General features: G+C 45.5%; 1 protein-coding gene across 1 annotated transcript; it reads right to left on the bottom strand.

The window, feature by feature from the left end:
* Nucleotides 1–393: 393 nt before the first annotated feature.
* LOC147684552 (olfactory receptor 5AP2-like) lies at nucleotides 394–1,347 on the bottom strand. The gene has a single exon (XM_086942361.1). It carries the CDS (start codon nucleotides 1,345–1,347, stop codon nucleotides 394–396), a length of 954 nt encoding a protein of 317 aa, XP_086798487.1.
* Between the last annotated feature and the right edge of the window lie 10,802 nt (nucleotides 1,348–12,149).

Here is a 12,149-nt window from a genome sequence, read left to right as displayed (position 1 = left end):
GTTTACAAGCTGTAGCAGTCAGGCATGCCTGGTTTGCTGAAGTCATTTTCTTTCCTTGTCAGCCTAATGGATCTCAAAATATGTGCTTAAATCCCTAGGTGACATTGACCTTTTTCAAGCCACTGGCACATTTTCCTAAACCATATATTATGACTTTAGTGGAAAGTTAACCATGCCAATTAGGGAGTCTCCAATTTTTCAATGTTTTAGGGGTCGGAGCATGTACAATGGGGACTAGACAGCAGTGCCCCTGAATGCTGAGTTCAAAAAACAGGAAAACCAGTCAGCACTAAATAGGGTGATCACGCAAAAAGAGGGGTTTTCTCAAAATTTGCATAATATATAAATAGATTTATCACTCAGGTTACTAAACACAGATCAAAGCATCACCATTCACACAGTACGGTGTAAAATGTATCTGCCAATCATTCTTGTCAGTGCTTTCTTTACTTGATTGTTCCTCAGGCAGTAGATGAAAGGATTGACCATCGGGGTGACAACTGTATACATGACCGTCATAAGTTTGTCCTTCTGGAGTGAGTAGCTTGATGTGGGCCGGATGTAGTTAAAAAGTACAGTACCAAAGTACAAGGTGACAACAATTAAGTGAGAGGAACAGGTAGAAAAGGCTCTGTGCCTCCCTTCTTTTGACTGCATCTTCAAAATTGTATATATGATACAAATGTAGGAGATGACAACAGACATTAGGGTCAACAGCAAAAGTAAGCCGGACTCAGTTAAAATAAGCAGTTCATAGCTGGCTGTGTCAGAGCAGGACAGTATCAGCAGTGGTGGAACATCACAGAAGAATTGCTGGATCTGGTTGGGTCCACAGTAGGTAAAATTCGAAATAAGCACACTGTACAACAAGGAATGCAGGCAGCTAATCACCCATGAACTAGTTGTCAGAATGGTGCAGACTTTAGTGCTCATGAGAGTAGTGTAACGTAGCGGGTGGCAGATCGCTAAATATCTGTCTATTGCCATTACCGCTAAAATAAAAATCTCTGAGGTGGCAAAGAGAGCAAAAAAGTATAGTTGAGTAATACAGCCATTAAAGGGAATTGTCTTATTGTCCAATAGGAGATTTGACAGCATTTTAGGAAGGAGAACTGTGGACAAGCCCATGTCAAGAACAGAAAGGTTTAACAGGAAGAAATACATTGGAGTGTGAAGCTGTGAGTCAGCCACAATGAGGGTGCTAATACTGGCATTTCCACCTAAAGTGATCAAGTACATGGCCAGGAAGAGGAAAAACAGGACTGTGTTCTGCCCTGGATGGTCTGAGAGTCCCATTAAGATAAATTCTTTCACCACAGTTAGGTTTCTCAGTTTACTCTGTGCCATTGGATCTGCAAGAATAAAGAAAACATTTTCAGAAGAATTTCTTTACATTTTATATTCCTCAAGCTAATTTAGATCTCGATTTAATTAGCAAATATTTTAAGTGTTCTTAACATTACAGACTAACCCTCAAACCCTTAATATTTTGCCACAAAGGTAGAATTGTGAACCTATTCCCTCGAAATGCAGTGATCATAATTTACTGGATGTATCATACTATCAAACAGATTACAGCTGACATTATCAGTAAATTCACTGACAATATCACCTGGATCTCTCAGTTGTTGTATCACTAATTACATAGTAGCCGGAGAAATATCCAAACAGACACACAGACGTGCACACACACCCATGCATATACAAACCCACCCACACACACACACACCTATCACAGTTGTACATTCTTTTTACAGATCTCAATGCAGGGGTTGTTTATACAAATAATGGCAAACATATCTCCCCATAACTTCCTGTCAGATGTTTCCCTCTAAACACACTGGTGTTTCCATATCCTGATTACTTCTTTCTTTCAAATGCAATTCCAAAAAACATAAGGTTTCTTTTCAGCCATTGACTTGTTTAGGTAAACCTTCCTCTGACATTGCTTATTTGTAGTGTCTCTCACATTTTGTACCAGCCCAAAGTATTATTATCCAAGTATACTGGAAAAGGAGTACACTTTCTGCATTATACAATGGTATGCAACATTAATTACACATTGAGCATTATGGTATTTAAACATGCTTTCTGCAAGTATTTTAAGGCATGCACAGAGAATATTGCCATCACTGCCCTTCCCCTTTGCCTTGACCACTTGCATCGGTGAGAAACCTCAAGCATAATGATAACAGACAATCAGAGCTCAATAACAACAACAACAACAAAGGAGTTTATAAAGCGCCTGGTGACGCCATCACGGCGTGTCCCCGCGCTGTGGAAAGGAGTCAAGTACAGAGTAGGGAGTTACAGGGAAAACAGGTGGGTTTTTAAGCTTTTCCTGAAGGCGGTCTCCGCGTCCGCTAGTCTGATCTCCATAGGGAGAGCGTTCCATTCCCTGGCGGCCATAACCCGAAAAGAGCGGCCACCCATTCTGGCCTTCCACAAATGAACCTCGCCACAGCTGATTTTTGACAATGTACCTTAAGTGCTTCTCACAGGAATTAAATGCAGATCACAAGCAGGCAATGCATGCTTAATTCTGGATGAATGATTGACACTTTTAAAAGAAGGTATAGTGATGCAATTTGTTTTTTATTTCAATTATATTGCTTCAGATTTGTTGTAATCTGCAGTACTTTTTTGTGGTGGACAATAAAGTCAAGTCAGCCGGCAGAGTTCGCAGAGTTTTGGCCACTCAGTGTTAGACTAGTAATGTGGAGTTCTGGTCAAATCCTCCCAACCACCAGTTGTCGGAATTTTTTATCTTCCTAGTGAGTGCAAGTGAGAATTGGCATTCTCTAGTGCCATTTTGGGTGCAAAAGGGCACCTTAAGTGATTTTCTCAATGTAGGGGGTGGCGGGCGGTCGCAGGAGTTTGCAACCATTCGTGGTGGGAAATCTGAAGCTCAAGTAGAAAATCTACGCGAGTGGCAGCAAAGAAGCTGCACCCTCTGGCATGCCACATGGTGTTGGTTATGCTGATTTTGAAGCGTGGAACAAGCTCCTGGTGCTAAACATCTTGCTTAGTTTTCATGTAACTCCATGGAATTCCGCAGACTGAAACTCCATGAGTTCTGCCAACCCCTCCTTTAACATGGCAGACTTACATTTCACGAACATTTTGAGACCTTGTGATCTACAAAATTCTTGGAATTTACTTTCACACGTTATATGAAATGAAAGGAACATTTTGTGAAATAGTATGTAATTACATGGTATAGAAAGTCATCATTTATCAGTGTATTTTAGAGTGAAATGCGTCTTTGCAACAATTTTTGATATAGGGACACATCGCGCTGGCATGAAAAACACAAATAAAACAACAGCCTGGTGTAAACTGGGACTGTCCGCCAGGCATGCGGCGGTCCCGCACCTCAGATCAGGATATGACTGCCACGGTGGCGGTTGGATCCTGCATTTTAACATTGAGGCGGTTGCTGCTGACGGCAGCACCCAAAGCGATGCTAAAATGCCATGTGGTTCATTTCACAGCACTACGTGGCAGGCACCACATGGTGCCTTCCACGTAGTGCTGCGAGATGCAACCCCCCCAAGTGCACCCTCACTTCCCCCAACACAACAGGGGCCCGCAACGGGTCCCCAAACCCAATCCCCTCCAGTCTTTCCATGGCAGTTCCACCGCTGTGGAGAGGCTGTCTCCAGCCATCATTGTAAATTGGCAGACGGTGTCTGCTAGGCACCGCCACCATTTTACTTGTGAAGACCACTCTGCCAGGCAATCCGAAGGTTGCGTTGTGATTCCCCCCACCATCATAATTTGGCCACTTTGGCCAATGCACGTAGACACATACACACCTCTACTTCCAACATTTACCAGTCATGTTAGATGCATGGTCCATAACTTTTCCCTGGAACTTCACCAGGATTCTTATTAAATGCAGTTATGCATGCACTAGCCACCCGGAACCCATAGCTTATTTCCCTTGTAAGGCTGGATTCTTGGTGCAGTGGTACCTTTTTATATTTTACACTATGGGTGAAAAAGAAAAACACACATCCTATTTTTTCTTAGGATGATAGGGTGTGTTTGAGTTCACATATCATCTGGTAACTGATGATGATGGTACACGTCTTTCCTGCTGACATAAGAACAACTTCTTGTAATGACCTGCAGTCTGCACCTTTTGTATTGTCTTCAGAAACGACCCCAAGTAACAACCTGAGGTACTGCACCCATCAGCAGGTAATATAATAAAAAGTAAGGAGCAGATAAAGTTTTGTAAAATGGGTCAGAATGTCAGGATGATTGTATCTGTAATATCTGCAAAATGAGACATTTTATTGGCAAATTGAACAGGAACTAAAGTTTACTCAGTAATGGGTAGACTGGCTTGTTATCAGTGTTTAGTCAGCTGGCTAATCCCCAGAATGGACAGAAAGATAGAAAGTTTGTTTTTACAAAACATGTTTTTTTGCAATGATTGTTATAAAGCATGTGTTTGATTTAAAGGAGAAGTAATATGGGAAAGGACAGTCTTTCCATTGGCAATCTGTCCCATGGACATTTGTTAGACTGTTTGAAGCATAGAAATTCTGTATTTTGCACTCTGATTCACAGGCACATCGCATTACTCCCTCACGTATCATTGCCTCTCGCACTTACTAAAATAATAAGATCAGGCATATAACATGCCTCTAAAGCCTGCATATTAACTTCAAGTACAAACAAATTGGAGGTAACAAAAGGAAGACAAAACAATATTTTACTGAGATATCTAAAGAACAAAACTCATGCAGAATAGTCTTAGACCAATCTTTTTGCTGCTATATTATAATGCAAAGTTACATTGTGTTGCTACCCTTAAAAAAATAAATTTTAATGACTCATTTTCTCTCACTTTCCTTTCTTTGAATGACATTTTAGTTTGTAGTCTTGCAGGTGATCAGAACTGCTTCTATTTTGGTGAGGTTTTATCAGGTATTATAGGGTTTAACCTAAAGCACAATAGCCTTGTTATGGTGTTAATCTGAAAAATGCAGTTAGAGTTAATGAGTGGTAGTGCAAATCTGAACACCCATAAAGGAATACAGGGTGATGAATAAATCTGAACACAAGCAATTGAGTTAATTCTAGCGCTATGATGGCATTCCTGGAATTATAGTGCATACCCCTCATAAAGCTTTTACTGGCATGAAGACAGCAATTATTGACATATGTTATGCCCTCTTGGAACAATGTGTTGTTACCCATCCTGTCGTTATGACCAGTCATGGTCCTGACCTCACAATGTTAGGTGCCAAAGTACCAGCACAGTAAAGAGACAATAGCAGTGTCACCCCTGTTGTACTAAGTGATAGAAAACTGCTTTCTGTAATCTGCAAAAGCAATTTTAGAATTGAAAACAAGCGAGCAAGGGAGCGTATGAAAGCGCAGCACGATCCTGGCTGTCACTGTACTCATGGCACATCGAGCCGCTGCACTGCGTGGCCCGAGCTTCGCATCTGCTGGTGCATCGATGGCCCTGTTTCCAGCTCTGCAAATCGCCCGCAATTAGCTTGAAGATTGCTCCGGGCTTTGAAGAGGCGGAGTCAGCCGAGGCCTTCGGCGCAGTCTCCTTTGGCCTAGGAGCTGATGTCCCAGTGGAGTGACAGTCTCTTGAGAAGCGGGCTGTGAACACTTTCCTGCCTGGGGCATGGACAGCGGTGAGTGCGCTGCGGGCTCCCGCCTCCCCGTTTACACTAGCCGCCGCGGCCCCCCCTCCTTGTTTCAAGCGATCGCGGGGGCCGTACATTCCATCAGCGGTGCTCCCATAGGCCTCTACATGACTGGGTCCTGTAGAGTGCCGGGAGGAGGCCATTCAGTCGTGCTCAGTGGTGGTGAGGGTTTTGGGGCACTGTGAGTCTGCCTTTCTCTGCATCACAGCTCGCTTGGTGTGTGGGGATTTGCTGCCCTGTCACACCTCTCATCATTGCCCTGAGACTATGGCCCGGTCTTGCATTAGGGCCCTCCCAGTCCTCAGAAACTCGACCCACTGCTCCTGGGGGTCAGACGGCCTGCTTCTCCTGCCTGGGCCCCAGCCAGTACCCCTCAGCGTGGCATAACCTCTCAATTTTCGCCACCTTGCTACCGAAAAGCCCATCGGCGTGCCCTGATGTAGGTGGCAGGATCAGGAGCCTTGTCAGCGGTGAGCTGGACGCTCTCGCTCCCGTGGGTCTGGTGGTTTCCCGGGGGGGGGGGGGGGCGTTCCGCCGGCACAGACTTTACTTTCGACGCGTGCCTCCATCTGGCGCGGCTGAACCCGTAGGCACTGCTTGACGTGGCTGGAGCCGCAATTTTTGTTTAAACGAGGTGGGAGCCGCGAGCCTCCCCCCAACACCCATCCAAAATGCGGCTGGAGTCGCAAGTCAAACCTCATTTCAGCGCAGCGGGAGCCCCAAGTCTTTTCTCCAGTGCGGAGGCCGTCAACATTGCTACAACATGGCTGGAGCCGCGAATTACGCATTAGCATGGCTGAAGCGACAAACACTGTTTGATACGGAGCGGCTGGAGCCACGAGGCATTCATTTTTCTCTCAACGCGGCTGAAGCCGTAAGCACTATTTGAACGCGGCAGGAGCCGCAAGGCAGCATTCGAACGTGGCCGAAGCGGCAATTAATCACTGCTCCTCGCAGTAAGGTCAGTTAAAATTAAAGCTCCATACAAGCGTCACGTTACATCTCCACCTACATCACGGCCCTGTGGGGGACTTTTATCAGCGAAAAGCTTTCTTGCTAAAGTTGCAGGGTCGGAGCCTGAATCCACGCAGACAAAGCCACTAGATATGAGGGGCATCCAGTGCAATAACTTGGGATCTAAGCAAGTGGCAACGAACACTGTAGTCTTTTTCATCTCAAGGGTTACTCTTCTTTTCAAAAGGGCATTCATAAGTACTACTAAAGCTCAACTCAACCGCCCAACAACTACTTCAACAGCTCAATAGCTTTATAGGTTAGTAGTTTTTATAGTCCAATAATCTAAAAAGGAGGCCTCACTCTAACCCCCCTCAACGATATCAATTTTCCTTCACGGAACTCAGTGTAACCACAATTATGAGGACAAGAAACCTGGTCCAACATCAAGAGAAACCTCGCCCCCACAAATCAGCAAGATGGCAAAAATGTAAACTGCTCAACCCTCTAGGCAGAGGGAGTTCCAAATTAGGGGCAAGCCCCAAGGGGACCCCCCGGAGGACCAGCAAGCAGGAGACTCATTACCGGCACCAGAATCAGTACCTGCAACTCCATCGGGAAGGGCTCCCACTCCACACAAGCCCATGGCTAACATGAACTGTCTCAGCACCACAAAGAGAATAACACAGACGGTAACAGAGACATAAGAGAGTTCCTGCACCATACAACTCCCAACGACAAACTTGGTGAATCTGGAGGCGCAGTGAGGTCTCCATATTCAGGAAAAACCTTCAGAATTGCCAGAACACCAACAGATGCCAGCGACATAATTTTAGGACTCCCCTCACCCAGGCATTCAGCCATTCCACTTTCACAAGAAATAATCACTGTTCAGGGGGACAGAATACCACAAACAAACACGGTAGTAGGCACGTCTAGCCATAACAGTCCACACAAAGCAGACAAACTGGACGCTCAAATAAACATACTACAAACAGTTGCTGGCCTGATTTCAGGGATAGACTCCAAACTGGATCATTTGAATTCTCTGATACACAGAGTCCAGGCCAACACAACATCAACAGTCAAACAAGAGGGATGTGGCTGCAGTCCTATACTGCACAAACTAGAAAAGCTTCCAGAGATAATGAATACACTAATCGAGGATCTCAAGGAAGAAGCTAGCAGGCAAACAGAACATTTCACACTCCCAGTAAAACACCAAGGAGTTCATAACCACGAAAGATTCACAAACCAATGACAAAGAACCCTCACAAGATACGACAAGGGCAGTGGACAAGCACCTACGTAGGGCTGAAGAAACTGCAACAGAAACCAGCCCCAATACTGATAACGACCACGGAATCAAAATTAATTCAAAGCCGGCAAGCCCAGATACTCACCATCTTTCTTGAAAAAACAAGAAAAAACTAAAAAGGCTGAACAAACAGAGAAAAAACGAATCCAACAACAATAGCTCTATTCGGCAGTGGTTGTTGCCTGAAAACCAGGAGACCGGACCTCACACTGATGATCAACATGAGACCAATATTCCACCTCAGACTCAGAACCCAAACAAAAACATTGCATGCCTAGCAATACTAGGGAAAACTAACTTCAAAACGAAAGCTGATGACATTGTAGATCACCCCATGGAGCATCAGTTAAACCCTGTGGATATGAGGGAACAAAAACAAAGCTGGGGCTCTAACCACTTACAATGACAACAAGCCAGGGAAGGAAACCATGACCTACAGAGAGGCCAGGACCTAATTTAAAGAGCCCCCCAGTGACTAAACCGGTGGACAATAGTACGAGCAGCATGGACGAAGAAACTCTAAAAATGAAATAAACAAAATACTACGCCAGCCCCAGGTCATAAGGCATCTCAAGGCAAAAGTGAGTCTACCAATAACAGAGAGATGAAACCTATACCAACTAGACCACTGACTGAGACGAAAGCACAGCAGACGGTGGCCACTTCAAACTGGGTAGAGGTTAACTTGGACACCCTGGCACAGATAACCCCAAACTCTATAAAGGCCCATGACCAGCAGGAGGTAATCATCCAACAAAATTTGCCAACTATAAATCAAGATGACCTGAAAATATTGCTGTACCCTGAATATGTCTCACAGGGCAAGTGGAATATCCCCAACCGCAGCAATCTCCTAAAACTCTGTGCAAACATTTACCTGTGTCACGCTGGATCAAGCTAATGGAGCTGTTTAGATGAGGCGCCGTCACGCATCAAAGATGCCCTGGAAAGCCTGTTGACACAGTGACTTAAGAACAAGATGTCAGCCAAGTGGCCCATTGAGATCATGGAGTCCTGATTCACAGGCAGGCTGGTTTCAGCAGGGCAGCACCCAGCAGTAGAGTCCTTGTGCAGCAACAGCAGTCCTTGGCAGCAGAGAGAACCTTGGGCAGCAGAGCAGGTCAGCAGGTCTGACTTCACCGCTGGGTAGTCCTTCATCCTGGCAGAGTCTACAGGTCCATTCATCTGATGAGTTAGGGTCTGAGGTTCAATATTTATACCTGGTGCCCACTTTGAAGTAGGACATGAGCAAACAGATTTAAGAAGGAGGTCCACAATATTTCATGCTCAAGGGAGCCTGTGTTGGCGCCAGGCAGAACATATAGCCCTCAGTCTACTGGCAAGCTGTCCTCTGAGCCAGCAGCTATAGTCCCTCAGGGTTGGCAGAGGGCTCCATTGTTGCTGGTGCCATGTTGGCAGTGCAATTGTCCAAGTGGTTCAATGAGTACTACATGAAAAAAAACAGATGGTGCATGTATTTCTTCAGTGGAAGCACAGACCAGGAACGTTTTTCCCCATCTCATGGATCTCCCTTTCCATGACCTGACCCTACCATTGACCTTAATTCACCTGATCCAGTACATCTGGTTGTAACGGTTCCAGACTGTGTGATGAGAGTCACGTTTCCCAACGAATAAAGGACTAGGCTGCAACTTTCTATTGGGGTTCACTGAACACACTTAGGTTTTAGTGAGAATCTCAGAAAGAAATGTTATAGAAAAATAGGGTCAAATGAAGTTCCTTTGACAACCAGAAACCCACGCATCCGTCGGGTCAGTGAGAGAAGTATCTTGGCACTGCTTTATTAAAATGTACAATCTTAATATTAAGTATTTAAGAACATGCATTTATTTCACTCTTGTCTCAGGCACTGTCCAGATCTGGGACCAGCTGGTGTTGAGCCCATATGCACAGGTTGCCATCTTAGGCAAGCACCGAGCTGAATGTGTTTATGTGCACTTTGACACGGACGTGCACTATCAAGCACAATTTAACAAGTTCTATTAGTCTTCCTAAATCTTTACTGTGTGTTTGACATGTGGTGTCCAAAAGGATGGATAAATGTGTCACGCTACTCCAGACCCACTACCTCTGCCTGCACCCTCATGCATCGTCTGCCTGTAGGAGGGACACCTGAATGTGGCCTGCTGGGTCCTTTGGAGAACTCCTACAAGAAGTGATGTTTCAGGCTCTTCCTCTGTATGTGCACTGTACGCTCATCTGAATCACTCCAGGCTAAAGCTATGACTCTTTGCGCTGATGGCAATTGATATTCAAATAATAGCTCTCATGCAGCTGATTTAGCCTTCTAAGCACAGAGTAGTACAAAGCTGTCATTGACAGATGTATGAGCGCATCTAAGAGCAGATTTATCAAAATGTCACACAATGCAATGCAGAAAGACACCTTGCTGCGGAGCGCTGCAGGACCTGGGGAGAGATGGAATGCTCCATATTTAACATTATACAGCACATTCCTGCTCTCTCATGCACCGGAGCAGCATGTGCTGCTTAGCACCAATAAAGGCCCCTTTGTACCATTGCATTGCAAGCAGGATTGTTTTGTTTTGCATGAAGGGACAGCTTCCTGCACAAAAATAACCTTTGAGTCTTTTTTCTCTTTCTATGTGTGTTGCAGAATACAGCACATATAGGAAGAGGAAAAAACAAGGAGAAGTATTGTATTGTATTGTATATTGGATTTGTATAGCGCCATATCACCCAGGGGTCTCTAAGCGCTTTGCAGAGGATAAGCACAGTAATTAATGGGGATAGAGTTAGACATTACCCCATGCCTGCTGAAACAGCACCGTTTTTAGCTTTTTCCTAAAAGGTAGTAGGCTTGTTTCTTTGCGCAGACTCTCTGGCAGTTTATTCCATGCACTAGGAATTATATAAGAAAAGGTGCGCCCTCCTAAAGAGGATAGTTTGAATCGCGGGCAGACCAACAATGCAGCATCTGTAGATCGTAGATTCCTGCTGGGAGCGTATGGGACTAAACGTTCCTTAATATATTTTGGGGCGTGTCCGTACAGGGCTTTATGCGTAATGCATTAGCCCTTAAATTTGGCACGCTGTTTCACCGGCAGCCAATGGAGTTTGTGAGGAGGGGGGTGGCATGGGTCCTTCTGAGTAGGTTGAAGATTAGCCTGGCGGCGTCATTCATGACTATCTGAAGTCTACTCAGCAATTTTTGATGGATACCAACATACAAAATGTTGCCGTAGTCCAGACGTGCCAGGATGAGTGCTGATACTTCTCTCCTAAGCGTGTCTGTCGACAGGATAGGTGAAAGTTTGCGCAGTTGTCTCATTAGGCCTACACAGGTGCCTACTACGGCTGAGACCTGGGCAGACATAGTGAGGTTGGCATCCACGATCAGACCTAGGCTAGTAAGGACATTGCTTCTCATTTTGCCTCCCCTGAGAAGGCACAGCATTTTGACACATTCCCAGGTCTACCACTTATGGTTACTCTGGGAATGCTCCACATTCATGGGATGGATGCGTGGGAACACCCACACTCCACCCATGGAGCGCCTCCCTGGGGTAGAGTAATGCAAGGCAATGACTTGCCTGCCTTGCATTCCTCCAGATTTACCTAGCCACGCAACGAATCACATTCTATGTTTGTGTCGCTCTGCATCCCCTTGCGTGCCACATGGGCCATGCAAAACATTTGATAAATATGCCCCTTAAAATTCAGTAAAACTTCTCACCCTTTCGCAAGTGGAGCAGGTGAGATGGTCTTTCATGTGGTCCCTCTTTTGGTTCTCCCTCTATCTAAGCATCCCTGCATCACTTCCAATGCACAGAGTGGCCCCCAACTCCCAGCGGCTCTTTGACCTGGAGTGTAATCCCATCCTATCTGGTGCTCCCTCTGTAGCACCCTCTCTGCTCAATTCCCTCCACTGTAGGTTTAAACCTTCCAGGTGTGCCAATTTCTGGGGAACCCCTCCTTTCCAGCTTCCGTGCAGTGGGTCACGGTGCGGGTTACCCAGTTCCATCCCACCACATGCCACCACAGTCCATGTATTTTGGATGTTTTTCCCTTCCAGCATCCGTGCAGCTCCCCAGGTCTGTCCTCCAAGAGAACCTTTACTGCTATGCACTCACCTTTCCACTTTCCTTCAGTGAGCCCGAGGTGCTGCTCCAGCGCAATTGGGACAGCGTTGCTTTCTAGTGGCCGCCATCCTTTCTT

This window comes from Lissotriton vulgaris, chromosome 10 (genome assembly GCF_964263255.1).
Source record: "Lissotriton vulgaris chromosome 10, aLisVul1.2, whole genome shotgun sequence".
NCBI lineage: Eukaryota > Metazoa > Chordata > Amphibia > Caudata > Salamandridae > Lissotriton > Lissotriton vulgaris.
This window is presented reverse-complemented; position numbering and strand designations above follow the sequence as displayed.

What these genes read in the sequence shown, in the direction of transcription:
- LOC147684552 (XM_086942361.1), bottom strand. Translation starts at nt 1,347, where the DNA reads ATGGCACAGAGTAAACTGAGAAACCTAACTGTGGTGAAAGAATTTATC.